This window comes from Lepidochelys kempii, chromosome 5, assembly GCF_965140285.1.
Source record: "Lepidochelys kempii isolate rLepKem1 chromosome 5, rLepKem1.hap1, whole genome shotgun sequence".
Lineage (NCBI taxonomy): Eukaryota > Metazoa > Chordata > Testudines > Cheloniidae > Lepidochelys > Lepidochelys kempii.
The window spans coordinates 13,168,796-13,196,492 of record NC_136384.1 but is presented as its reverse complement, the minus strand read 5'-3'; the positions used below and the strand labels follow the sequence as shown (position 1 = coordinate 13,196,492).

At 46.5% G+C, this 27,697-nt stretch overlaps 1 protein-coding gene across 1 annotated transcript in view; it reads left to right on the top strand.

Annotated features, from left to right (window-relative positions):
* The window catches only part of LOXHD1 (lipoxygenase homology PLAT domains 1), a 101,804-nt gene extending 81,619 nt beyond the window's left edge, over nt 1–20,185 (top strand). The window contains exons 10-13 of the mRNA XM_073343459.2: nt 6,581–6,751; nt 10,258–10,396; nt 14,491–14,652; nt 19,623–20,185. Of these exons, the coding sequence (XP_073199560.2) occupies nt 6,581–6,751; nt 10,258–10,396; nt 14,491–14,652; nt 19,623–20,103 (953 nt within the window). The 3' untranslated portion in view covers nt 20,104–20,185. The remainder of the gene's footprint in view (nt 1–6,580; nt 6,752–10,257; nt 10,397–14,490; nt 14,653–19,622) is intronic.
* The last annotated feature ends 7,512 nt before the right edge of the window (nt 20,186–27,697 follow it).

Below are 27,697 nucleotides of genomic sequence, written 5' to 3'. Positions count from 1 at the left end.
AGAATAAATAAAGTGAAGAAAGAAAAAAACACACCGGGGGGTGAAAACTCCCCATAGTTTCTTATTTGAGGACCCCAAAAAGAGAATGATGGGTGGAATAGACTATACCCTCATTATTTTGTCCACCAGTTAAGCCTAAACTCTGATGTACCAATTTTGGTTTATTGCTTGCCATTTCCAAACTTTTCTTGTTTACCAGGTGTGATCTTAACACAGTCCTTGAGTTATATCAGTAGGCCTTTTTGTTTGGACTCATTGAGTCTGTCTTGCTTTATCACCTTTTCCCATCAACATTGGTTATTATAACTTATTGTGACTTTTTATGATCTTTCCACTTCATTTTTACAATTGAGCTCACAAATAGGATACGTTTGCAGGCCCATTTACCACAACAGAACACAAATGAAGTGAAATATACGAGACTGTTCTATTCCTAGCTCTGTCACTAGCCTGTTGGATGATATTAGGCACATCTTTCACCTCCCTGTGCCTCAGTTTCCCCATCTGTAAACTGGGGATCGTAGAATCATAGAAATGCAGGGCTAGATGGGACCTTGAAGTCACCAGGTCCAGCCCCCTCATTGTGGCAGGACCAAGTAAACCTAGACCATTCTTGAGAGGTGTTTGTCGAACCTGTTTATAAAAACCTCCAATGATGGGGATTCCACAGCCTCCCACAGATTAACTACCCTGATAGTTAGAAAAATTTCCCTAATATCTAACAGAAATCACGCTGCTGCAGATTAAGCCCATTATTTCTTATCCTACCTTCCGTGGATATGGAGAACAATTGATCATCATCCCCTTTATAACAGCCCTGAACAGATCTGAAGACTGTTATCAGGTCCCCCCACCTCAGTCTTCTTTTCTCAAGACTAAACATGCCCAGTTTTTTTAGCCTTTCCTTGAAACCTTTTATCATTTTTGTTGCTCTCCTCTGAGCTCTCTACAGTTTGTCCACATCTTTCCTAATGTGTGACATCCAGAATTGGACACAGTACTCCAGTTGAGGCCTCATCGGTGCCAAATGAAGCAGGACAATTACCTCCCATGACACTTTAATTAATATACCGCAGAATGATATTAGCCTTTTTCACAGCTGCATCCACATTGTTGACTCATATTCAATTTGTGATCCACTATAACCACCAGATCCTTTTCAGCAGCACAACCACCTACCCAGTTAGTCCCTATTTTGTAGTTGTGCATTTGATTTTTTCCTTCCTAAGTTAAGTACTTTGCACTTGTCTTTATTGAATTTCATCTTGATTTCAGACCAATTCTCCAGTTTGTCAAGGTCATTTTGAATTCTAATCCTGTACTCCAAAGAGCTTGCAATCCCTCCTAGCTTGGTGTCATTTGCAAGTTTTATAAGCATACCCTCTACTCCATTTATCCAAGTTATTAGTGAAAATATTGAATAGTACCAGACCCAGGACAGACCCCTGCAGAACCCTGCTAGATACACCTCCCAGTTTGACAGCAAACTATTGATAACTCTTATTTGAATACAGTCTTTCAACCAGTTGTGCATCCACTTTGTAGTAATTCCATCTAGACATTTCCCTAATTTGCTTATGAGAATGCCATTTGGGACTGTCAAAACCCTTACTAAAAATCAAGATATAGCACATCTACTACTTCCCACCTATCTACTAGCCAGTAGCCCTGTCAATGAAGGAAATTAGGTTGGTTTGGCATGATTTGTTCTTGATACGGACTTCCTTTGGAAAGCACTTTGAGATCCACCGATGAAAAATGCTAAATAAAAGCACATAAAGAAAATATCTCGCTGACATACTGTCTGGAGTGGTTCACGCCTCAGGGCAGACTGTCAAAAGCAGGGTAGACACCCAGACTGGTGGTATGTTCTATTATTAGATTTCACCAGCCCCATAACAAATGTGAACTCCTAAGTATTGTAACAGTCTTACCATGTGGTCACAGAGAGATCCCCTTGGGCATTCCAATTTATCTTGCCACCTAGGCAAGCTGGACTTAGTGATGAATGGTAACTGACACCAAAGATCACAAAATATTCAGGTTATTGCCAGTTCCAACTGACCAGTCACTTACTCCAGGTCAATTCGTACCTCAGCTCTCACACCAAAGACAACACTTGTAGCCAATCCTATAGTAAAAACTAACTAACTAAGAATTTATTACTGGGAAAAAGAAATGAGAGAGTTATTTACCTATTTAAACAGGCAACGTATATACACAATTGAATTGCAGTTTATGGTCCCAAAAGGTGACAGAGTTGTAGTAATCTGTCTGCACTGAATGTCTTTTAGGGCTAGTCCAGGTTGAACCTGGGGCTCTCTGCTTCTGTTTCCTAGCTCCAGCTCTGTGAGAATCCAAACAGCAAAGAGACGTAGAATTTTCATGTAAACGGTCTCTGTTCCCTTCTTCCAGAATTCCAGCTGACGGAACGAGCTTCCTTGCATGTAGCATCATATTATCCTGTGAGAGGGCCATTTGCTCAGTCTTTGTATTGTGATGCTTCACAATGGCCCACTTAGGTTTGATAGTCTTTCTTGATGAGTGTGGGAACCCTCTTCCTGCTTGGGTTCACAAGTTCGCAGCAAGCATTTTTACAGTTATAAAGCAAAAAATTTATCTATCACCTTATAGCACGGGATACAGACATTACAAGTAAGATTAAAACATGCAGCAATTTACAAGCCTTTATGGAGACTAAACATTGAAGACATCTTTACAAGTCTCTTGAACAATACTACCATACAGGTGAGCTGGGCTGGTTTCCAGCTATGAGTTTGTTAGTGTTCAGCTGACTCCTATAGCCTTGGCAAGTGCTACCATCTACCAGCCTGTCTCTCCCCACCCTGATGACCTCACACATTTGTTTTGCATTTCCGATCAATATGGTTTATTTGTATTGTCCCATTTTACAGATGATGCCTGATATGGTCAAATAGAGTGGTTGGTGGGCAGATAAGCAGGAGCAGTGTAGCAGGGCCATATGGATGGGAATGCATTATCAGATCTAGTGCTGGCAGTGGACAGTATCTAATGTTTTAGAGGAAGACTAAAAGAAAGCCATAGTGCACCCAGCAAATTGTGCAATGCTGCAGTGAGGGAATGGGGAACACAATTCCTTCTTGACCCCCTAAAACAGTCATTTTACTACCTGAAGTGGATTTTTTGAAATCTGTCTCAAGTACTAGCAATTGCAGATGTTATCATTCAGGGATGGCCAAACCGCGGCTTGCAAGCCACATGTGGCTCTTTTACAGTTAAAGTACAGTTTGTAGAGCCCCCCCACCCCACCCCCACACACACACACATCTCTGCCTACCAGACTTGGGGTTTCTGCCCTGCAGCGGGAGGACTCGGGGGGAGGGGGGCTCTGAGATGACTGGTGCCTACTGAGAGTGGGGGGGCACAATTTAAAGGTTCAGCTCCCCCCCAAGAGCTTGAGTCACCCGCTCCCGAGACACCTTCCCTCTTACATTCAGCGGCCCCTCCCTGCAACTCCTAGGTGTTAGTCCCGAGCTCCGTGGGGAGAGGCAGCAGTGGCTCTCCCTGCAGCTCCCACCTGTTTGCTGCTGCCTCTCCCCAGGGGCCACAGGGAGGGGCCCTGAGGAAGCATGTGACCAAGTGGGGCCAGCAAACCCTGACAGAAATCTGGGATCCTCACCCCGCACCCAGGCGTCATCTCTGGTTCTGCCCAGCAGTAAGGGAGGTCTCAATAACTGGGAAGGGGAGCTTATAACTATTTCTGAGTAAGTCTGAACTGGATTTTTCTCATACAACTGTAAAGGATCGGTGTCTGCAGACAATAAACATGACTAGTTAGTCTATGGGGCTGGGGCCATCTTTTCACACTTGCCAACTCCAGCAATCCCACGAACAGAAAACAGATGGAAGAACTGAACTGCTCCTTGTGGCTAAGGATGCTTGGAGGAGATAATACATCTCCCTACATGACACTAAATTGCACAACTGCCAGAGTCAAGCCAGCAAAGGGATTCTGTTTTCCCCAAAGCTCTTCTCCTCCTCTAATTACATTTGAAATGTTTTGCTTGCTATTGAAAAAGTGGGACCATGCAGGAGGCCTACGTGTCATAGCCATGGGTTTTATTAGGACAGGTTTGCTGCTGGGGATTTCAGTGACAGCAGAACAGGCTCGGGATTAAGTACCTTTTGTTAAAAACATTGATCTGGGTAATCAGCACTTGTTACGGTGATCAGAAAAAAAGCATGTTTGACAAAGGCACAGCAGTGACCAGGACTGTTCTTAAGACTAAGGTTGTACAAAAAAAGCAGTGACTGGTCAGTCACTTAGTACTTAATATCTTATAAAACTTCAGCAGAGACAACACACACATTGGTCTAAGTTCATCCCCAGCATAAGTGCAGCAAAGTCAATAAAGACCCTCTAAGCTTTCATACGGTGCACCTTGGCCTGGTCCCTTCTGTGCATCCCAAGCTCCTGTTGGCATCAGTTTTAGGTCTTCAAGGAACAGGTCTGTTACGAGCGTAAAGCACACCACGCACATTTAGAGATGAAGTCAGCCCTGGCGTCTACAGCTCCAGAGATCCCCAGACAATGGGATCAGGGTGGGAGAGGGAATCAGGTTGCAGGGTTGCTCGAGAGCAGAGGTTCTCAAACTTCTTTTGCTGGGTCCCCCCTTTGAAAATATTCCAGGCTGTGATGACCCCGCCCTCCCATTCTCGGTACCGGACATAGCTTTCGCAGCACCAGAGCAGATCCCCACAGAACTCACCATAACATGCCACCCTTAGTTCTGTGCTGCTGCTGAGAACTAACAGAGCTGAGCACCTGGCCAGCAGCCGCTGCTGTCTGGCCACCCAGCTCTGAAGGCAAGGAAAAAGGACAAGCAAGGAAAAATCATGGATATTTGTTCACCTTCCAAAAATCCACCCGGACAGAGATCGGAGGACAAAAATGAAAGTCATGTCCAGGAAAACCCGGATGTAGCCCTATTTTTTGTGATCTCATGACACCTCCCCCCCCATAGCTTTATGACCCCCTTTTGAGTTGGGACCCCCAGTTTGAGAAACACTGCTTTAGAGGATCTCTGCAGGACAGCTCACAGGGGCTTAGGACTGGTTAGGCCAAGGGAGGGGTGAAGCCGGTGGATCGGCAGAGCAGTGGATCCTCTGGCCTCTCTCTGCAATGGGGCTACGGTAGGGAAGCACAGGGCTGAAATAGCTCCTGAGGAGCAGCTGCATGAGCTTGAGGTGCTCCCACTCTTTACCTTCCCATATCTCGCTAGAACCCAGCCCAGGCTGGGCTGAGGATCTGGCCCACAACTAGCTACATTCTTTTGCGGTTTCAGAGTAGCAGCCGTGTTAGTCTGTATTCGCAAAAAGAACAGGAGGACTTGTGGCACCTTAGAGACTAACCAATTTATTAGAGCATAAGCTTTTGTGAGCTACAGCTCACTTCATCGAATGCATTTTCCACTGAATGCATCGGATGAAGTGAGCTGTAGCTCACGAAAGCTCGTGCTCTAATAAATTGGTTAGTCTCTAAGGTGCCACAAGTCCTCCTGTTCTTTTGTGGTGTAACTCCATTGGCTTCAAAGGATCTGGGTCCATTTACAAAGACAGCTTTGAAACAGAATGCTTCAACTGAGGTTTCGTTCCCTGAAAGGCAGCTGTGCCAATGCAGCACCTTCTTACTCGGCAAGTCTGCTCCTGGGTGTACGCTGTCTGTGCAGCCCAGTGAAAACACGAGAATCATTGTCACGTATCAGGGTGCTGCTTCGTTCCCAACCCCAGACACAATGGGCCAGATTTTCAAAAGACACAGTCTCCGCCTCTTCACACTGGGTTTTGAAATTAAAAGTGTGGGGGATAATTAAAAGGTATCAATCCAGATTAAGTGTATACATTTATCTCTCTCTTCTGTAGAGAGAGATCTCTTATGTGTCTGTATGCATGTCATGGTGTGTGTGCACACACACACATATGATGGTCCCCATTTAAAAAGTCCAATTTACGAACAGTTACATTGCCCTGTACTTAGAATAGGAAATAATTAGTATTGCAGAGAGGTAAGTCTTGACTCTCTAATGGCATCTATGATGTATCCACTGTGAACTCTCCTCTCAACACGGAGCTTCACAAGGATATCTGCAATAGCAGCAAAGTGGGGTACAGAAAAAGAGTGGAAGAACTTACAGTCTAGTTCACTTAGTCTGACTCTACCCCAACATGTGGGGAGCCTTCTTGGGGTCCAGAGGAGGGGGGCTGCTGCTGCCTTACAACTGGCTGCCCTGCCTCCTTACTCACAATATTTCTTTTAATATAGGCCCAGATTCTGATCCCCTTATTCCTTTTTAGAAACCAATGAATCTAGTCAAGAGGGAAGGTGCCACCCAGCCAGAGTAAGAGGATCAGAACGTGGTTCTTATAGGATAAGCTCCACAGGGGAGCGACCTTGTCTTCTCTGCCTCTATACAGCACTGGGCCCACTTATGGCCCTTTCTAAACAAAGGACATACCTTTTCAGTGCCCACAGGTTCCTTCTGGTGATGGGTATGTCACCTACCCAAGCATTATATATTTGTTCTTTTTCACCAAAAAGGAGTTGCACCCGGCTGGCACTTGGAATACATCGAAGTGAAAGACGCCACCCTGGATAAGACTTTCCGTTTCCAGTGTGATCGCTGGCTGGCTAAAGGCGAAGATGATGGTCAGCTCATCAGAGAACTGGCTTGTGCCAATAACGACATCCTGGAACTGAAGGAGCGCACATGTAAGTTGGAGACTTTCTCTGAGAGTCATCGGATGTCTGGAGCTATTGAAACCATTCAGCTGAGTGTCACCGGACCGGCACTCGGTACTTCTCAGGATTAGTTTACCTCAGTGCCTGTAGAAACACAGCCCCATGGTTTTATGGGAGAAGATTTATGAGGGCGAAGCACACTGAGTCTCACTCTAGGCTGAAAGTGAAGGTGGCCCCATATGCATCTGTTGATGCTGGCAATATGCAGAGATGATACAAGGTTATGTCCTCATTAGAAATAATGGGCTTGAATCTTTGAGGTGAAAAATAAATTCAGTTTCCAAAGGCTTACAGGTAACATTGACCCAGCTGCCTTGGGGCTGCAAGCTTGACTGCAGGGTTTAAAACCCCATAGCCCTGATTCTGCTCTGAGTTATTCCTGATTTGACACCAGGGTAACGTCACTGATGTCAGTGAATTTACACACTGGACTACAAAGCGGTGAGGGAGAAAGCATTATTGTTTAATAGCTCCAAGGAAAGTACCAGGCATGTCACAGGTCCCTGCCCTGAGGAGCTTGGACAATTTATATCATGTCACTCAAGGTATATCTGCATTTGGCGCTTGGGGTGCGATTCCCGGCTCGATGAGACATACCCATGCTAGCTTTCATTGAGCTAACATGCTAATAACAGAGTGCAGCTGTGGTGATGTGAGCGGCTAGCTGCCTCAAGTACAGACGGATCTGAGACGCTAGGCGCATCCTTGTGACAGCTAACCTCTCCCACCACTTGTGCTGCTGTAGCTACACTCTATTTAATGCATTAGCCTGATGAGGAGACAAACCCATGCTAGCTCTGCAGATGGGCATTTCACCCCCAACTCCAAGTGTAGACACACCCTAACAAATCCTTCATCTTAATTCAACTCTCTCCATTCAATTGGACACCCTTGCATAATAGGCCATCCATCTATCTAAAGTACTTATAAGTTCAAGGCTCTTAGGCAAAGTAAGCAGTCATGGGATAAGAGGGGAGGTCCTCTCATGGATCGGTAACTGGTTAAGAGACAGGAAACAAAGGGTAGGAATAAACGGTCAGTTTCCAGAATGGAAAGGTCAATCGTGGAGTCTTCCAAGGATCTATACTGGAATCTCTGCTGGTCAACATATTCAGAGATGAAATGGAAAGGGGGGTAAACAGTGAGGTGGTGCAGATGATACAAAGTTACTCAAGATAGTTAAGTCCAAAGCTGACTGCAAAGATTTACTGAGGGATGTCACAAAACGGGTGACGGGGCAACAAAATGGCAGATGAAATTCAATGTTGATAAATGCAATGTAATCCACATTGGAGAACATGATCCCAACTATACCTATAAAACGATAGGGTCTAAATTAGCTGTTACCACTCAAGAGAGAGATCTTGGAGTCGCTGTGGATAGTTCTCTGAAAACATCCGCTCAATGTGCAGCAGCAGTGAAAAACAGGGAACAGAATGTTGGGAACCATTAGGAAAGGGATAGATAATAAGACAGAAAATATCATAATGCCACTATATAACTCCATGGTACACCCACACCTTGAATACTGTGTGCATTTCTGGTTGCCCCAGCTCAAAAAAAGATAAGGGAATTGGAAAAACACTGTAGAGAAGGGCAACAAAAATGATCAGGGGTATGGAACAGCTTCCGTATGAGGAAAAATTAAAAAGACAGAGTGTTCATCTTAGAAAAGAGATGACTAAGGGGGAATGTGAAAAGGGTCTCTAAAATCATTAATGGTGTGGAGAAAGTGAATAAGGAAGTGTTATTTACCCCTTCACATAACACAAGAACAAGGGGTCACCCAATGAAATTCATAGGCAGCAGGTTTAAAACAAATATAAGGAAGTTCTTCACACAATGCAGTCAACCTGTGGAACTCATTGCCAGGGGATATTTGGAAGACCAAAAATATAACAGGGGTCAAAAATTAATCAGATAAGTTCTTGGAGAATAGGTTCATCAATGGCTATTAACCAAGATGGTCAAGGATGCAACCCCATGATCTGGGTGTCTTAAACCTCTGACTGCCAGAAACTGGGGCTGGACAACAGAGGATCGATCACTTGATAATTGCCCCGTTCTGCTCATTCCCTGTGAAGCACCTGGCATTGGCCAGTGTCGCAAGGCAGGATACTGGACTAGAAGATGGACCATTGGTCTGACCCAGTATGGCCGTTCTTATGGTTTTAAACCAGAATGGAATACAATATAAGTTACAATATAAAAATACACTCTCCTCAAAAATACACCCTTCTCAATCCATCCCCTCCTCAGCAGACTAAACAAAGTACAGGGGGTGGGTGGAAGATGAGCTTTGAAGCATGCTCAGGAAGTTAACAAATCCAAGCTCTGGCAGACCAGTGAGGGAGCAAGTTCCAAAATTATGGAACCCTCCTAGAGAATGCCTTGTCAGCAGCTCCTTGTTTGTACTGAAGGCGCCTCTGTGGATCTCATCCATGGTGGCTTATGACAGATCGAGAGGTGATCTCTTAAGGTACCAGGTCCAAAACCAGTTAGGGCTTTATAGTTTAAAACCAACACCTTGAATTCTACCTGGAAGCTTACTGAAAGCCAGTGCAGATTACAGAACACTGATCTAAAGTGCTCCCGATGTGTAACTCCCCTTAATAAGCAGGCTATGGCATTATGCACTAGCTGCTGCTTCCTGGTCCCAAGGTATAACCCCATGTGGAGCAACTTACAGCAGTTTAATTATGAGGTGGTCAAGGAATGGATAATTGTGAGAGGATTCCCACGGGAGAGAGAAGGTTGTACGTCATTTTGCCAGGCAGAGATGGAAGAGAGCACTCTTGGCTACAGCCACTGCCTGGGCATGTAGGAGCTGCCCACGGCCTAATACCCCGCCCCCGTATACGCACATATGAAGTGCACACCTGTTTCACAAATGGTGGTTGCACTCCCCCAGTGAGGGATGTTCATATAAATTCTGCCAGCTCCTCAGCGGCTTCCACGACCCACCAACATGGTCTCAGTCTTGATGGAATTGCATCCAGTTAGCTCTCATCCAAGCCGCACTTTCATCTAGGCACAAGATTATTCATCCCCCTGCTCCGGCCAGGTGAGACATGTCATCAGCATACTGACTGTACTGCAGCCTCTGTCTCCTCACTAACCTTCCTAGTGGTCTCATAGCCAGGTTGCGCCAGAGAGGGAATAATATCAACCGCTGCAGCACACCTGCCATCAGGGCAGAGGGACAGCTGCTCACAACTGCCCTTTGAGTTCTCTGAAAGAGGAGAGCCACTCAAGAGTAGTCCCAGGCACTGCTGCTCATTGATCCACCGAAGCCTATTCTGTTTTCTGTTTATTCCTTCCCTGGGGTGAAATGTTGGCCCACAGGAGTCAATGGCAAAGTTTCCATTATCTGAAGGCCATAGTGACAGTCCAATAGACAAGTCTCTGTCTGGCCATTGTCATTGATTGCATCTGCTCTGGCTATTTAATTCTGTGCTTTAATTTTGCCTTGGAAGCCTATGAAATTGTCACAGTGACAAGTGACACAGAGGATGCAGAAACCAAGGAAAACATCTGGATCATCTTAGAAGGAAAGAAGGGACGCTCAAAAGAATTCCTTCTGGAAAACGCCTCCAAAAAAAGGAAATTCACAAGGTAGGTGAGATAGGCCTTGATGGGTGAACAGGAAGGGAATGTCACCAGCTGTGTCTCTCTTACAAAGGCCCCTCCTCCTTCCCTCTGGAGGATTCATGGAGCGGCATTAGGAGTGTCAGACCATTTCTTACTTTCCTTTCCGAAAGATACAATGGGCAGTAAAGTGGAAGAAAGTAGTAACATTTGTCTCGGGAGTCCAAGTTTAAGAATGAGCAGAAATGTCCATCTGGGGATTGGACTCATACATGTATGTTTGCACATGTCCTTCAAAACTTAAACAAGGGTCCTGATACTTCAGGGGTTTGCCAGATGAGCCTAAAGGGAACCCCAACAGGCTCAGCTGGGAGGAGCTGTGGAAGAACTCATTTGAGAGAGAATTGTTTTTAACGTCTGACAGAAGGTTGCTGTGGTGGAAGAGAGTAAAAATAATTCCAGGCTAAATGTTGTCAGTGCTGTTTAGATCTGACCTGACATTCCAAATCTTTGGTTTAGGAACAGAGGTGAAAGTAAGCCGGTTCGCTCCGGCAGCTGCTACCACAGCGGAGCCCCAGGCCCTTTAAAGCTCTGCCAGAGCCCAGAGCCCCGGGGCAGCGGTGGCAGCCGGGAGCCCCCAGGGCTCCTCAGTGATTTAAAGGGCCCGGGGCTCCAGCCGCTGCTACCACCCTGGCCCTTTAAATACCCGCCGGAGCCCCACCGCCTCTACCCCAGGGCTTTGGCAGCAGGGCTCCAGCGGGGATTTAAAGGGCTGGGGCAGTAGGGGTGGCTGGAGCTCTGGGACTCTTTAAATCCCCACCAGAGCCCCCCCCCCCCATCCCTACCCCAGGGCTCGGGCAGCAGTGCTCAGGTAGGGATTTAAAGGGCCCCGGAGCTCCAGCCCCCACTACCCTCCCGGGGCCCTTTAAATCCCTGCTTAAGCCCTGCTGCCGAAGCCCTGGGACGGGGGGGTGGGGGGGAAAGGGCCCCTCTGGAAATTTAAAGGGCTGGGGCGGTAGCGGCGGCTGGAGCCCCAATCCCTTTAAATCCCCACCTGAGCCCTGCTGCCCGAGCCCTGAGGTAGGGATGGGGGGGGGGGGGGCTCTGGCGGGGATTTAAAGAGCCCCAGAGCTCCAGCCACCCCTACTGCCCTGGCCCTTTAAATCCCTGCCGGAGCCCTGCTGTCAAAGCCCTGGGGTAGCGGCGGTGGGCTCCGGCGGGCATTTAAAGGGCCGGGATGGTAGTGGCGGCTGGAGCCCCGGGGCCCTTTAAATCCCCGACGGAGCCCGGCCACCACTACCCTAGGGCTCGGGCAGCAGGGCTCAGGCAGGGATTTAAAGGGCTCAGGGCTCCAGCAGCTGCTACCACAGCGGAGCCCCAGGCCCTTTAAAGCTCTGCCAGAGCCCAGAGCCCCGGGGTAGCAGTGGCAGACGGGAGCCCCCAGGGCTCCTCAGTGATTTAAAGGGCCCGGGGCTCCGCTCCGGTAGTGGCAGCTGGAGCCCTGGGCCCTTTAAATCACCCCCAAGCCCGGGGCTCCCAGCCGCCTCTGCAGCTGGTAGCTCGGGGGTGATTTAAAGGGCCCTGGGCTCCCAGCCACCACTGATTTAATTGGGGATCGGTCCTGCTTTGAGCAGGGGGTTGGACTAGATGACCTCCTAAGGTCCCTTCCAACCCTGATTCTATGATACTGCAGCTGGAGCCCTGGCCCTTTAAATCAAGATTTAAAGGGCCCGGGGATTTAAGGCCCTGTCTCTTCCGGTTGAGGCCACGCCCCCTGCTCAGGACTCCGGCGTACCAGTAAGTCCTCTAACTTACTTTTACCCCTGTTTAGGAATGAGAGATCTCTGCTTTAGGTCCTGGGTGCGAGAAAAGCAGAGAGAGAAATGATGAAAGAAAGCTTTATACCGCAGAGATGAATGGGCACTATTATGTGTAGTGTATAGGCTGGCTGGGGGCACCTTCATGTAGAGGAAATGAATGAGAGTCCCTCTTCCACATTTGAAATCTACACCTGAACACACTCAGAACTGGTCAAACCCCTCTAGTTTTTAGTGTGCATGAGATAGGTTTTGTGTTGTTTTTGTTTATGGATACTGTACACAGTATGCTGCCCGTAGACCACAAAGAATATGAGAGTAGCCAGTTTGTTGTGGAAGGAGGGAGTGTTTCTCTGTCAGGAACTCAAGAGAGTTCCTTCCAAGGCAGGCAAACTTTTAAGTAAATTGGACTCTAATATTAATGGCATCAATGTGTATATAGCTATTTTAAACATCAGTGACCCAACAGCAAACAGCCATGATACGAGGAAACCTCCATCTGTTAAACAGTGCCGTGCTCCTGGTATGAAGCGGTTTGGCACAGTTTGGGGAAGGATAGGATAGGACTGCAATAAAAAGAAACAACTATCTTAATTCACGGAATAAGCAGATTGTCTATGGAGGTCAGGAAGGAACCTCCTCTATTTACAAAGTTGGCCAGGGGTATAATGGGGCTAGGATTCCTTCCTCTGAAGTATCAAACATTGTTTACTGTTTGAGGCCGACAACTGGATGAACTACTAGTTAAGGCTACGTTTTAGTCAGGGGTATATAGTACAAGTCATGGACAGATCACGGTCAGTAAACAAAAAATCATGGCCCGTGACCTGTCCATGACTTGTACCATACACCCCTGACTAAATCTTGGGTGCTGGGGTGGCGCATGGCGTGTAGCCTGGGAATCTGCAGCTGCTGGGGAGAGGGACTGGCACACAGCCCAGGACTGAGGAGAGGGACTGGCACACAGCCCAGGACCCCTACTGCTGCTGCTGGGGATGGGGTGGCCCGAGACTGCCCCAGCAGCAGCCGGTGTAGCTGGCCCAGGGGCTGCCCGGGCACCCGCGGCTGCAGAAGTCATGGAGGTCCTGGAAAGTCATGGAATCCATGGCTTCCGTAACCTCCATGACAGACTCCAATCCAGGGGTTCTCAACCTGTTTATAATAGCGGGCTGCATATGCGGCCCACAATGTATTACACAGACCACAGGTTGAGAACCACAGCACCCTCTCTCCTCCCCCCGCAAAACCCCACACAGTCGCCCATGTCCAGCACCCCCCCTACCCAGAGACGCCTCCACAGAGTGGGACCAGGCATGGAGCTCTGGGCACAGAACTGGACAGCTGGGACCCGGATCTGCCATGTTGGTCCAGGCAGCCAGACTGGGAATCCTGCAGCTTGGGGCTGGAACCCACCAGCCCGACCCACCACGCAGGGCCAGGCAGCCGGCAGCCAGACCCAAGTCACCGGGCCAGGAGCAGAGCCCCACCTAAAACCTGGGAGTGCAGCAGCATCCCTGCAAACTCCTAGTTTCCAGTGCCCAACCCCCTCACTGCCCAGAGCCCGCCCCCCCAAACCTGCCCAGAGACCCACTCTCCTGACCCCTGTTCCCCCTGCAGCACTCACCAGCCCCCTGCTGGTAGGAACACTCCTGCAGGCTGCCTTACGCCCTCTCCCCCTCAGCCAGCTCCGCCCTCTGCCAGACTAGAGCAACTTTTGAATTTTTGTTAGCACACAGCTGGGCCGCAGCTGTGTGCTAATTGGGCCGGGGTTGAGAACCACTGGTCTAATCCAATAAGTCAGCTACTAAAGATACACAGGATACACAACAGAAGACTTGGCCAAAGGTTTGACAGAGATACATTGTTCTTAAAAGTCCATCTTAAGAAAAGCTTAAAAGCAGGAGGGGTAGTTTGATTAGTGGTTTTAAAAGCAGCTATGATTAGTAGATGTACAACAGATACAATATCTGTCAAGAAAAAGAATGAATGCTTTAGGGGAAAATAAATCATTCTTTAGCTTTCCCTATAACAAGGCAAATTGATTTTGGATGTGAATTAGCTCAAACATACCCTGGAAGGTCCTAGTGGTAGTAATTTAAAGTGTCACCATAACCAGGAAAAATACTGAATTTAAATACAGAAATTATACTTTGTGTTAAATAATTATGGGTTAAATCAAATGACTTTAAATGAAGGTTTGTTTTATATCTTTCATAGCCACGCGCAAATTACTTAATGCTAACATGACACAAGTCATTGCCAGTCTCCAGGATGTTAATTGAAACTCTTCTATGTTTCCTGCAGAGGAGCAACAGACAAATTTCTGTTTTCTTCAAAAAATGTTGGTGATATTGCAGCCATTTGTGTTGGTCACTGTCCAAAAGATGGAAGGAAGTCAACCACAAAAGCTGATGTGTACTGGTATGTCCGAGAGATAATCATAACAGAGATGGAACTTTGCAACAAGTAAGTTGCTTCCATCAAAACAGACATGCAGTATGCAATAAAGAACTCCAGGAGCTAAAGGCAGAATGGCCTGGGAGATTTAAATAGTATTGTAACCATATTTCTGAGGTTCTTCATAGTTAACCTTTCCTAGCCATACATGGTGAGCTTTAAAAATTCTTAGCATGTTTTAAAAACTAAGGGCAAGATATTTAAAACATTTAGGAGCTGCCGCAGACAAGTCTAATTTGCATGCATGGTTTCCATGTTTCTGGTGCAAAGTATTTGCATGTGCAGATGGATGCACAATCATAAAAATAATCAGCATGTATTTTGCAAAAAAAAAAAACCCAAACCCAAACCCCTGCACTCCTAAACTTGTTGAAAATCTAGACCTAGTCATTTAGATTCTGTGGGCCACTTTTCAAAGATTGGCCTCTAAACTGCTTCTGTGAAAAGGACATTCAGGCATGTCAGTATTCAACATGGGAGAAACCTCAGATTTGACTCCCTTTGCATTGTGGGATGGTTCCGGTAGGAATCCTTGGATCCAAAAGCACCTCAGGCGTCATCTACAAAAGTATAACAAGGGAGACACACCTCTTCAGTGCGTCCTGCTGCTGTGTGCAGTACGGATAGACTTGCTTGGCAGGTCTTCTGTGGCTTGGCTCTCCAGCCAAGTCACTAAATCCAGATGAACACCTTCTGGGGTATATACCATCTGATAGATAAACAGCCCTTAGTAGGTGCCTTCCGCCCTCTCTTTGGGCTCCTAACTCAGTCCTGCCCGCTTTGTGGGGCTTACACCACTGTACTTCTAGCCAGTAGCAGAACACAGGCCCGCCCAATACTCCAGGTTCCAACACAGTGACCCTATGAACCGCCACAACATATTGCTCAATTTCAATTAGCTGCCACTTCTTTCCTTGGCCTTTTCCTACCTGTCCCCTTTTAGCTTCACCCTTATCTCAGGATTAAGGTGTTATGTCCTCACTCCCTACAAACCCAGCTAAGCAAATACAGCCAGTAACAGACTCTGGCTATCCTGTAAGCTCCTAAGGCCAGAGAGAAGCACCCCACCTTGCCCCCTCTAGTCCCAGCCAGGGACTGACCTATTTGCGTCCTGCAGTACCTTTTATCTGAGTCTGCTGGGCTCTGATTGGCTGCTTCCATGCAGCCTCGCTAGGCATATCAAGGATCCTCCCTCGCTGCTCCTTTCCTAGGGCAGGGTTATGGGGCCTCCAGGAGGGGGCCACAAAGGCCTAGTATGCCCTGTCACAAAAACCAAAAGATATTTTTATTCTCTGGTTTGGAGATGGTGGAAATTTTCAAGAGACTTCAAATCATCTTGGTAATCTCGTGTGATCGGCTAACCTCTCAGCACTTCAACTCCCTGGCCCCGTCAGCCTGAGCCCTTCATGTTCATGCAGCATTAACGAGCTGCTAGCATGGAGAATAGGCAGGAAAAGGAAAAGAATGGTCATCGGAAGAGCAAATACCTAATAGCTGTCAATCTTGGGCCAAAATAGCTAAGCAAGCACATCCAAACTATTAATGGATTCCTTTTCTTCTCTGCGATATTTCCACTACTGTTAAAGTACTTAACTTTAAGGGTTTCGTTCCTGCTGAGACAGTTTAGTGTTTAAAAAGAAATCCTTGACATGAGATTTTGATGTTAAGTGTCTCTTCCAGCAAATTAATCAACGGCTAAATCAAATCAGCCTGTAGAAGGGCCATGTTAATATTTGCAGAATGAAAACTCAGTCAGTCATATTCTTATCTCGCAATCAAGGGAAACCTGCAGCTCTTAACGCCCAACCCTGCAATCACAGCCACATGCTTGAGGCTATTGTGCATCGGAAGAGCCTCACTGAAACCAGTGTGGCCCCACAGGGGGGCAGAGGTCTTTTTAAGGCACAATTCTAGTCTTTTATTTAAAATGACATAGTAGAGCAACAAGATTCTGCAGTAAATTGCAGCCTGTCACAGCCCATTCTGCCCAGAACCCTGCCTTCTTGCATGTTCTCCATAACCACAGCCCTATCTAGCCACAGCTGCTCCACATTGCTGGATCAAGCCTTCAGCATTGCCTATCCCACAGGTTCAAAAATGATGAGTGGAGGACCCCCATTTCCCCTCCACCCTCCCCAAAAAAGAACCCAGACAAATTTAAAAGATTGACTTAACAGTCATGATTTTATTTTAAATTCTACATTTCGGTTCTTTTCCTTTGCCTTTTGGTTTTAGAGCCATTGGGATACAATTGGGTCATGTTTTCAAGCTTTTCTCTGCAACTTTGAGGGGTAGAAATTTACAAGAAAGAAAGAAAGCTGAGATTCTCACCTAATGAGACAATTCCCCAAGCCGAGGTTTTAAGGAAAACTCAGAATATCACAAAATTCACAATAAAAATCCCAAGAGCTGGCTACTCTGCAGTTGTGAGAGAGTTAAAAAAGCTCTCACTGGGAAGTACGTTCCCACCCCTGAATAAGGGCTTCAGGATTTATTCTCATCAGACCCTCCCAGGTACAAAACTCCTTTCCAAACATGGGCAGATATTTCTGTGGTTTCAGATGCATTAGAAATGTTGTAAGACATTAAGAAATATGGTAACACTATGGTGCTGAAGCAGCCCTTTCTTCAAGTCTTAATTTTACTGGTGCATAATACAATCCAGCTGAATTCCTTGAGGGAGTGCCTACTGCCGTTTGGACAGGAGAGGGAGGAAACTCAGGTGGAAATGACTTGCATCATTGCAAATAAAATACCTCATTAAAAGCCCAGTGTCCAAACCTCTGGCTGATTACCAGACACACAGTGATTTATGAGTATGTTATGTGCTTCCTCTACATCGCCAGGGGCATTCCAGTGGAGTGAAGGGTTTTCAGCATCTGGTACATATTTCAGTGCTTGCTGCTTCCTTTGTCTGCTCAGGATGAGCTAAGAGTTATAAACGAGGAGAGAGGGGACACACATATTTCCTACCCCAGACTTTAATATTCCCTCTTTTCCTGTTCTCCCTCACCTCTGGCCCCTTCCTTGTCATTCCATTGATGGTGGTAATTGTTGACCTTTACCTTGATTTGTGAGAGCATAGATGATGCACCTAACTTTGAAAACTTGCCCCTACGTTTGTTTGTTTGTTTTAAATCCAAAAGCCTGCCTGCCCTGCTGGGCTCTCCGATAGTAGCCATTTATGATATTATTTTTATAGCTCTGTAAGTGTACATGACACTTGACAGGCAAATAAGATGACAAGGGCACCACATTCAATTCTGGCATAAGTTGAGTGACTTCAGTTATCTAGGGACATGTTGGATTCGCCATCACTCAAAGTCTTTACAGCAAGACTGGATGCCCTTTTAAAAGCAATGCTCCAGCTCAAATAAAAGTTATGGGCTTGATGCAGGATTTGCTGTGTGAGGTTCTGTAGCCTCTGTGGTGCAGGAAGCCAGACATGATGATCATAATAATCCCTTTGGCCTGAAAATCTATGAAAGTGGGACTTGAAAGTGACTTCAACAGACACTGCACCTGCTGGCACTGGAGCAGAATTTGGCTGAAGGACCCTGCCTGAAAGATATTTTTAAGCTGGTCTAGGCATAGGGAGCAGCATGGTCTGTTGTTTTTGATCTTCACCCCTAATGCCTAACTAAATGTGCTAGCATGACACGCCTGTCATTACACAACTCCCCCACTAATCTTCCCCTCGGCTCTGCAGTGGTACTTGGCCTAGCAGAGGGCAGCACTAAACCTGCAACATGGCGGCCTCAAAACAGGTTTTCAACCAGTGATCCGAGGAGGGGCTGTTCAGCTAGAAAGCCCCTTCCCCTTGCCACATTGCATGTACAAGATGGCAAATCTCAAGGTGCAGTTTAGGAAGAGTGAAGTCATTTAAACTAGCTGCTTGAAAGCATGGGATTTGAACACTCGTTCTACCAGGGTTGCCGCTCACACCTACAGCTACAACAGCCTTCAGAATAAGTCCATGATATCCATCAAACGTGGGTGGTAGGCAAAGCTTCCTCTTGGGAAGGCTAGCCCCCTGCCCACCTCTTCCAGCTGAGGACCCGCCTCCTCTGGCCGAAGCCCCGCCCCCACTCTCTGCTGTCAGCCAACCCCCATTGGCCCTGGCTGAAGCACCGAGCCTGGAGCCCCTCCCCTGTTCTGCCCCTTCCGCCCGTGACCCCGCCCATGGCTCCACCCTCTCCCACCGCCCCCCCCACTCCTCACCCATCCCTGAGACTGGAAAAGCTCTGTGCCCCCCGCCTCAGCTCCAGAGTCGCAGCGGGGAGCTCCTCCAGCCCTGGGGCCATGGTGGGAGGAGACTTTTTGGGGGGGGGGTCCCAAATCCACCACTGCCCCTCTCCCTTGGTGGCTGGAGGGTTGGGGGGAAGGCTCAGCCTCCATTATGCACCACCTACGCCAAAAAATCCAGTAAAAGCACAAGTAAAAGGAGCTGCCTCCACTGTGATTAGGCCAGGGCTGTCTGAGGGCAAGAGGGCAGTGGAAATTGTTACGGTTTGGGGAAAATCAGCTGCCACAGGACTTTTGAACTTCAGAAAAAGTTTAAGGGTTCATACACATACTGCGTAACTCAAGCCAGCTGTTTCAGCTCGGCGTGTTCAAAGGTGAGTGTATTACCCTGGGTAATGCTGAAATGTAGAAGAACTGGAAGGTTGAAGGGCTGAGCTGACTTTCTCTGACTGGAATTTGTATTTCCAGGGAGGCTACATATTTCAAACTTGCAAAATAATTGGCTATGTCCTTTAGAGAGTTTCCTGTAGCACACCGAGCAGTGCTGTTTTTTTAAAATCCTAGTATCTTCAGTTCAAGTCCCAAGCAAGGATATGTCCCTCTCATTCTAAATACAAGGTTGAAACATTAGTAGTAGGTGAATTTCTAAATCACCTGTCCCCATTATACCTGGGCATTCATAATGCAAAGCAAAAGGCCATATTATTAACACACTGTTAACTTTCCTTTGGCAGATATTTTTTCAAGTGCAATGCAAAAATTCCACTGAGGAACAAGAGGGGTGACTACAAAGTCTTTGAGTGTGTCAAGGTCATAGAAAGTTTTGCCAGCAAAGCCCGGAGCTTGGTGCCAGTCAAATATGAGGTCATTGTGGTTACAGGGTCTGAAAAAGGAGCTGGGACCGATGCCAATGTCTTTATCACCATCTTTGGAATAAATGGAGATTCGGGCAAGCGTGCTCTCAAGCAGAAGTTCCGGAACCTCTTTGAACGGGGCAAAACCAATAGGTTTTTCCTGGAAACCCTGGAGTTGGGGGAGTTGAAAAAAGTCCGGATTGAACATGACAACAGTGGCATAGCAACCAGCTGGTTAGTGGAGAGGGTGGAGATCACCAATTCAGCTACTGGAGTGACCACGATTTTCCCTTGTGGGAAGTGGCTGGACCAGAATAGAGGAGATGGTTTGACCTGGAGGGAATTATTTCCAAGATATTAACAGGGATTCATCTGCAGCCTTTAAAAAGAGCTGCAATGAAGATATTTATATTCACTGCAGAGGGGTTTTTTCTTACTGACTTCTTACACCGTTTTGTATCATGTTTTTCTTTTTAAAATATTGTATTTTATATTGAAACGATTTTAGTAGGAATATATACTCCCTGGATTAACATTTTATAAAAAGAATCATACTTTTTAAATGTGTATATAAAAATGTGAATGGCAAAATTTTTCTGGTCCACTGATTATCCATATCAAATCCGCTTCATTTACAGCTCAAAGGGTGTGGTTTTATGTGCCCAACTACCAAGGCTGGAAACGCCAACAGAGAACGGATGATCAGGCCGGCTCCTCTTTTAAACTACAAGAGGCTGCAATAACAATTAAGCTGACATAGTCAAGGGGGTTGGTTATAGCAGTCCCAGTTTTGACCTACATCTAGTAAACGTCTCTATATTCGAGTGTGTATATTTGTTTTTGTGTACACGTGCAATGAAGAGTTGAAAGCAACAACCCAGATAAGATTTTCTGAACAAGAGTTTCAGCAAGAAAGTGAATCATCTAGGCCAGGTCTCTGCTGGTGTGAATTGGCCTAGCTCCTTTGATTTCAATGGACCGACCCCAGTTTACCGCGCCTGAGGATCGGCCCCAGTGCACAGGTGTTAAGCAGCTCCAAGATCATAGCTATGAACTGAACAACATAATGATTTTGTGCTATTCAGCTGAATACATTAACAAAACACTTACCAATAATCAATTCTGCTTTAGGGAAGCAGCAAAGAGCACATGTTCAAAGCTATCTCAGCATCGTTCTGCGCTGTGTGGCATGCATAGCAATCACTTGTAAAGGCAGCTGCCATTGATTTTATGGGGGGGTTTTAAGTATTGCAATTTCGACTTTTCAAAAAAGGATAGTTTCATGGGCAGAGTCAAAACTGAGACACCAGCACATGAGCTTCCCAATCCCTAATACCCTTTAATTCACCTATTTGGCTGGATTATATTAGATTTCCTAGCAAATAATTCTGTACTTAAAACAAAAAGAACATTTCTAAAAAAAATCTTTGGGACCCCATCGACCAACCTAGGAGAGTGCATACTATCGCCATTGAACTCCATGGCAAAACTCTCCTTGACGTCATTGAAGCCAGGATTCCACCCCCGGGTATGTCCTGGTCTCCTGGTTCTACCATTGTTTGGGGCAAGTGGGGGAAGAACAGTTTGCCCAGCTGAGGAAGGGGAGAATCAGACTCCAAAAACCTGCAGATCTTGAGCAGGTGCCATACAGTCTGCTCTGCTCCATACACTGCTTCCTGGCCACCCTCCGTCCCAATAGTTGTGTTCCCATAGGCATCTCTGCCAGCAGGTGCCTCTTCATTCCCCACTCAGGACAGGGGTTCCCAATCTGAGCAGGGGCTAACTGCACACATTAATCCTGATTTGGCCATCAGTGAGTTACACAAGCTGCCAACCCCTTGTGTAGTCAGCCCTGCAGAGCACCAAAGTGGGGTTTTCAGTGGGGAAGGGGAGGGGATCTTACAGATGCAGCAATCCCTAGCATCCCAGCCAGGATCACAAGGGCTTCAGCACTTCCCCACCAATCTGCTAGCTAGGCAAAGCTACCCCTATGAAACATCTTCCTACCCTTTCCAGCCGAAGATTGGCTGTAGTCTCAGTTGTTTCTTTACCAAGGAGTCTGCTCTCAGATCCACCCTGCAGCCTTGTAGTCCCATACTCTGCTCTACCTACCTGCAGGGCCCTGGGGGTTTAAAGGGCGATTAGCTGTAAATACAGGGGTTAACGAGTGAATCTCATTTTGGGACAGGGAGCCATGTGGATTTGCATCGAATTGCTGATGACTGGTGCTGTTAATCACAGCCAGGGTCCAACAGCTCTTCAGATTCAATGAGCTAGGTCATTTTCCCAGCTCCCCCCACCCCCATTTCGCTTTTGTTTACCACACCAGAGGCAGGATACATGATCCTGAGCAGCCTCATTACACGGCTTGTATCTCTGTAGATAGTTTAGGTACAATCTGAGAACCTCACAACAGCCCTGGGAGGTCTGGAAATACTGTTTCCCCATTTTACAAACGGGGAACTGAGGCACAGAGAAGCTAAGGCCCAGCTCCACAAATGTATTTAGGCTCTTAAGTGACTTTCCCAAACAGGGAATCCATGATCAAGCAGGGACCTGACACCATGTCTCCTACAGCCGAGGCCAGTCCCTTAAGCACTGGCCCATCCTTCCTCTCGTATGCAGTAGCTGTAGTAAAGTCGGTACCACATGGGCCAGCTTATCTGAGCCTACTAAATGGTATGTTTTGGTATCGGTGAGGCATTTTTCTTCTACTATTCGGGAATCCATGCTAAGGAGTGTCACCGTACCTTTGCAAGCTACTCTCCCCTGGGCAAATTTCACACTACAGGGGTCCTACATCATGATCTTCTTCTGTAGACGCCAGCCAATGTACCTCATAGAGCTTGTCTACACTACCGTGTGGGGGTCGATGTAAGATACGCAACTTCAGCTATGTGATTAGCATAGCTGAAGTTGACGTACTTAGATCTACTTACCACGGTGTCTTCACTGCGGTGAGTCGACAGCTGACAATCTCCTGTCGACTCTGCTTGTGCCCCTTGTTCTGGTGGAGTACCAGAATTGAGGAGAGCGTGCTCAGCGGGCGATCAATCGCGTCTAGTATAGACACGATAAATCGACACCCGCCCCGCTGGATCTATCGCTGCCCGCCGATCCAGCTGGTAGTGTGGACAAGCCCTTAGCGTGCATTCAGCCCTGTGTCGTCAGTTAACAGATAATCATAGAATCATAGACTTTACGATCAGAAGGGACCATTATGATCATCTAGTCTGACCTCCTACACAGCACAGGCCAAAGAATCTCACCCACCCACTCCTGTAACAAACCTCTAACCTATGTCTGAACTATTGAAGTCCTCAAATTGTGGTTTAAAGACTTTGAGGTGCAGAGAATCCTCCAGCAAGTGACCCCCATTCCCTATGCTGCAGAGGAAGAACCTCCCCCCGCCCCCCCAGGGCCTCTGCCAATCTGCCCCGGAGGAAAATTCCTTCCTGACCCCAAATATGGCAATCAGCTAAACCCTGAGCATGACTCACCAGCCAGACACCCAGGAAAGAATTCTCTGTAGTAACTCAGATCCCACCCCATTTAACATCCCATCACAGGCCATTGGGCATAGCTACTGCTAATAGTTGAAGATCAATTAATTGCCAAAATTAGGCTAGTCCCTCATATCATCCCTTCCATAAGCTTAGTCTTGAAGCCAGCTATGTCTTTTGCCCCCACTGCGTCCCTTGAAGGCTTCCCTTCTCTTGGAAGGCTGTTCCAGAACTTCACTCCTCTGATGGTTAGGGTTAAATGGCTTAAATCAATTCATTTTCCAAACCTTTCTGGTAAATGGTGATTTTTGGAGAACAGTGAGTTACTGAAATCTACCTAATAATCAACTGCATAAGTGATCAAGTACTCACTGATGTGAATAATAACAGTGACTGACTCTCAGACTCTGTCTATAACTGTCGTTATTCCCTCCAGCTACAGGCCTGAGGCTACAAAGTGCTGAGTTTTCAAATCGATGGGAGTTGAGAGCTCGCTGGAGGATCAGACCCTACAATGGAAATAGCTAGGGCCAGCATCTGTGCGAATGAACACCCTGCATGCTTCACTGGCACTGCTATGCCTAGTTAGGAGCCGAGCCTAGGGACCTCCTGATTTTATAATGCAAGCCACTGGTATCACAGCATGTTTAACCAAATCCGTACAGTAGATTATACTGTGAAACAATGGGCAGCGTTGAGGAAGTTTGTCCTGCTGCTGCCAGCTGTGTCGCAGCTCTCTGGGGAATCGGGCATCCGTCACCATGGGCAAGCTGTCGTTCTTGTAAAAGGTTTCATCCTAAGCATGCATTCAAAACTAGCCTGTAGTGGCTGGAGCCTCGGCATGTTCATTTGAAGGGCTTGACTGCCTGATCAGCTCCTCCAGGGGCTAAGGAGCGTGCTTTATTCCCCGCCCCGCCCCATAGTACCACTAGTATGTTATTTATAGATGCTCTGGACTACCAGAGCCCCGCCGCCCATGGAGTTATTATCCAAATTATGACGCATGGAATTCTGTGACAGCGGAAGTGCAGGTGGTCAGACTCGATGATCACTGTGGTCCCTTCTGACCTTAAAAAATCTATGAATTAAAATCTATGAGGTTAGCCTCAAGTGAGATCAGAGCTAGGCTATTGGGCTAGTCCCTGTACAAACACATTGTGAGAGATAATCCTTCCCCCCAAGAGTTTACAGTCTAAACATGCAGAGGTTGGGAGAAAAGAGGTGGTGTTATCCCCATTTTAAAAATGGGGAATTGAGGGCCAGAGAGATTTAAGTGACTTGCCTCAGGTCACCCCACAAATCTGTGGCAGAGTTCAATCTAACTCTCCTGAGTTCTACGTCAGCGCTTTAACTGCAGTAGGGGGGCGTATGAACTAGCAAATGAGATCTTCCATGAAGTTGCCTTGAGCTATTCTCTGAAGTAGAAGGTGGCTATTTTTCTACTATCTGCCTTTTAATTTTAAAAAGTTTCTTTCCCCCTTGAAGTAAACAACCACTGTGCATAACTTTTAAAAAAGCCACTTTGTGTTATAGCAGTACGAGTGATCCCATTGTGTTATAGCAGACGTGCCATGCTAAAACGCAGTTCTCGGGGGTTTTTATTTTAGCCCCAAGTTCCTTGGTGAAAGTGACACTTCGGGAATTTCAGTATTTTCGTTCACTCTACGCTTTTATTTTTGCGATAGAACATACATGATCATCTTCTTATGCTTCAGGTGGTAACCGACAAAAAACATTATTTATTTAAGTCTGATCAGTCCATAAGGTTGGTTTCTGGTGCTGAGTAAGTGACAAGCAGATTTGCTTTTTTAAATAAAGATCAGTTTTAAAAACATAAATCAAGCAACTTTCAGGCTAAGAAACATTTGATGTCTGTGCCACTGTTTTTAATTTGGCCCAGGCTGACAGTTGCTGCAAGTCATGGCAGGCAGACAGCCGTCTGAGGGCCTATGGCCAGTCAGTTGGTGGTTCCAGGCCAGTATTGAGTGATCAAGTAGCCATGTCACCAAAGGACACACACATGACAAGCCCGAACTGGCCTCCTCATAGAACAAAAGGAGGTCAAGTGGTTCAGGCACTAGACTAGGACTCAGAAAACCTGGGTCCATTCTCAGCGCCACCACAGATGGCCTGTGTTGACCTTGAGAAAGTCACTTAATTCCCAGATCCTCAGCTTCCCACCTGTAGCATGTTCCATATACTTCCCTCCCTCAAAGGGTGTTTTGTGAGGACAAGCTATACCTATCTGGGGGGAGCTCCCATGGTATAGGCATGTGGCAATATAGAAGTGCCTAGATGGCCTAAATGGGTGCCCATACTGTGAAAAGTATGACATTTTGTATGATGACCACATTGCTTCCAAAGATAAATATGGCCGTTGGTCTTTTAGCACAACTTTGCCATTGTTTTAATGAACACCAGAAATGATCCATACAGTCCAGTGGAGAGGGACCAGCAGCCTCTGCTTCAGAGGACGGTACAAAAAACCACAGTTCCCCCCCACCCCCCAAAAAAACCTCCATAATGGACAATAGTGGCCTAAGCCACCTATAACTGTGGCCATTAACCAAAATGGTGACATTTAGTCCTGGATCAAATTAGCCAATTCTCATGCTCTCCATTGTTACTTTGCAACAGATCTACTTATGCTGCAAGTGAAAGTGACTTTTGTTTTTTGCATCTTTACTGTAATGACTATGAACTCCAAGAGCAGAGGATGTGGCCTATACCCTCAGACACCAGAGTATGACCCAACCTCTAATTAATTAGGGGTAGAAAGATTATTTTTTATTTTTTAAATCAAGATCAGTTTTTAAAAACCTGGTGGGTGGTTTATCCCATAACTGCCACTGCAGGGTTTATGGCATCGTCTTTTAAAGAATCTACTACCGGCCACTCTCAGAGACTGGAGTCTAGTTGGATCCATGGAAATCCCAATGCATAAGAGTTGCTGGTTGGGAATGAGGTACATCAATCTATATAGGGAAATTGGCACATCACCCTTCCTTCCATCCCTCCCCCCCATTATGCTGGCTCTAGTCAATGCCATATTCCCCCTGCGCTTATACACACTCCAACTTCGGAAAGAAAAATGGCTTCTTAGTTCACTGAGCTCAATCACATCAGCTACATCAACAAGGCTTACGTTGCCAAGTTACTGCATAGTTCCAAAATGAGAGCCGCAATCCCTTACTGTTGACACAGAACACACCTGCTGCTGCGGACAGAAGTAATCACTTGCAGGTTTTTATCTATTCTAAAGGCAGTCTAATAGCTGCTGGAAACGCCAGGCAAAATTTTGCTAATAAGGAACCAATGGGGAGTATGTTAATACCAAGGGTCACTGATCTTGCTGTGACCATGGAGGATAATCTTGGAGGGGGGAGGAGGGAAAGCCTTAAAACTTACCCCTTGTTTTCTATAAAACTAAACACTATCCCATCTCAGGGGAGCTGTTCATTTGCTACAACAGCTAATGCTATGAAAGTAACGAGGTTCAATGGAATTTTCCCAGTGTAGGGATTTGCATTATGTGGCTAAAATGAATACATTCTTCGCAACGCTGAGAACCTGTGGGAACAGATCCTCAGCTGGCCTAAATTGTCAAAGCGCCATTGACTTCAAAAGCGCTGGAACAATTTACACCAGCGGAGGATCTGCCTGCTGGGCCTGTAAATTGGTCAGCTGGGCAACTCCTCTTCACTGCTCTTTTGCCATTTTGCTTTCTAATGATTTGATCCTTAATGAGGGACGGGCGCATTTTATTGTATTTCTTTTTCTTGTTTGGACTCTGACACGTTGAAAATTGCAACCACCACTCTAAAGGCAGACAACAATGTGGCAAATGTTCCTGCATCGAGCTATATTTTGTAATGACAAGATTCTCCTATTCTTCTTCCTTGTCAGCCTGGTACTCGGTGCAACTAGTGAGCCTTTGGTGAAAGGTGCTGTTTGGTGAAAGGTGAGTTGCCAAACGTTCTGTGGACATGAAAAAGAAATTAGCCTGAAACCTGTTGTAACTGACAGGTTCATTACACTCCTTTGCAACTTAGTTTATCCGCTGTAATACTTAGACTAGGTGATCATAATTATCCTTTCTAGACTTAAAAACCTATGGAAGTGGGTGCAAAATGCCGCCCTTTTCATTTGGTAGCATTCATACCCATGCTGGATTGGCATAAGTGAAAAAAGAGGTGGACCAGCAGGTCCCTATCGTCCCAATAAAGGTGTCCATACAGGGCTCTTTAATCTGCAGGAAGATGTTAAAAAGACATAAAAGAACCAAATTCATTTTGATACCAACCCAAAAGGTTTGGCGGCTCAAAATTACAATGTAGGGGGGCCAGATACTATTCAGCATGAGTAAGTGTTACTCGACAAATAGGCCCACTGACGTCGTGGAGGCTACTGGTGGAGTCAAGATGCTACTACAGGTGAATAAGGGTATTGGAA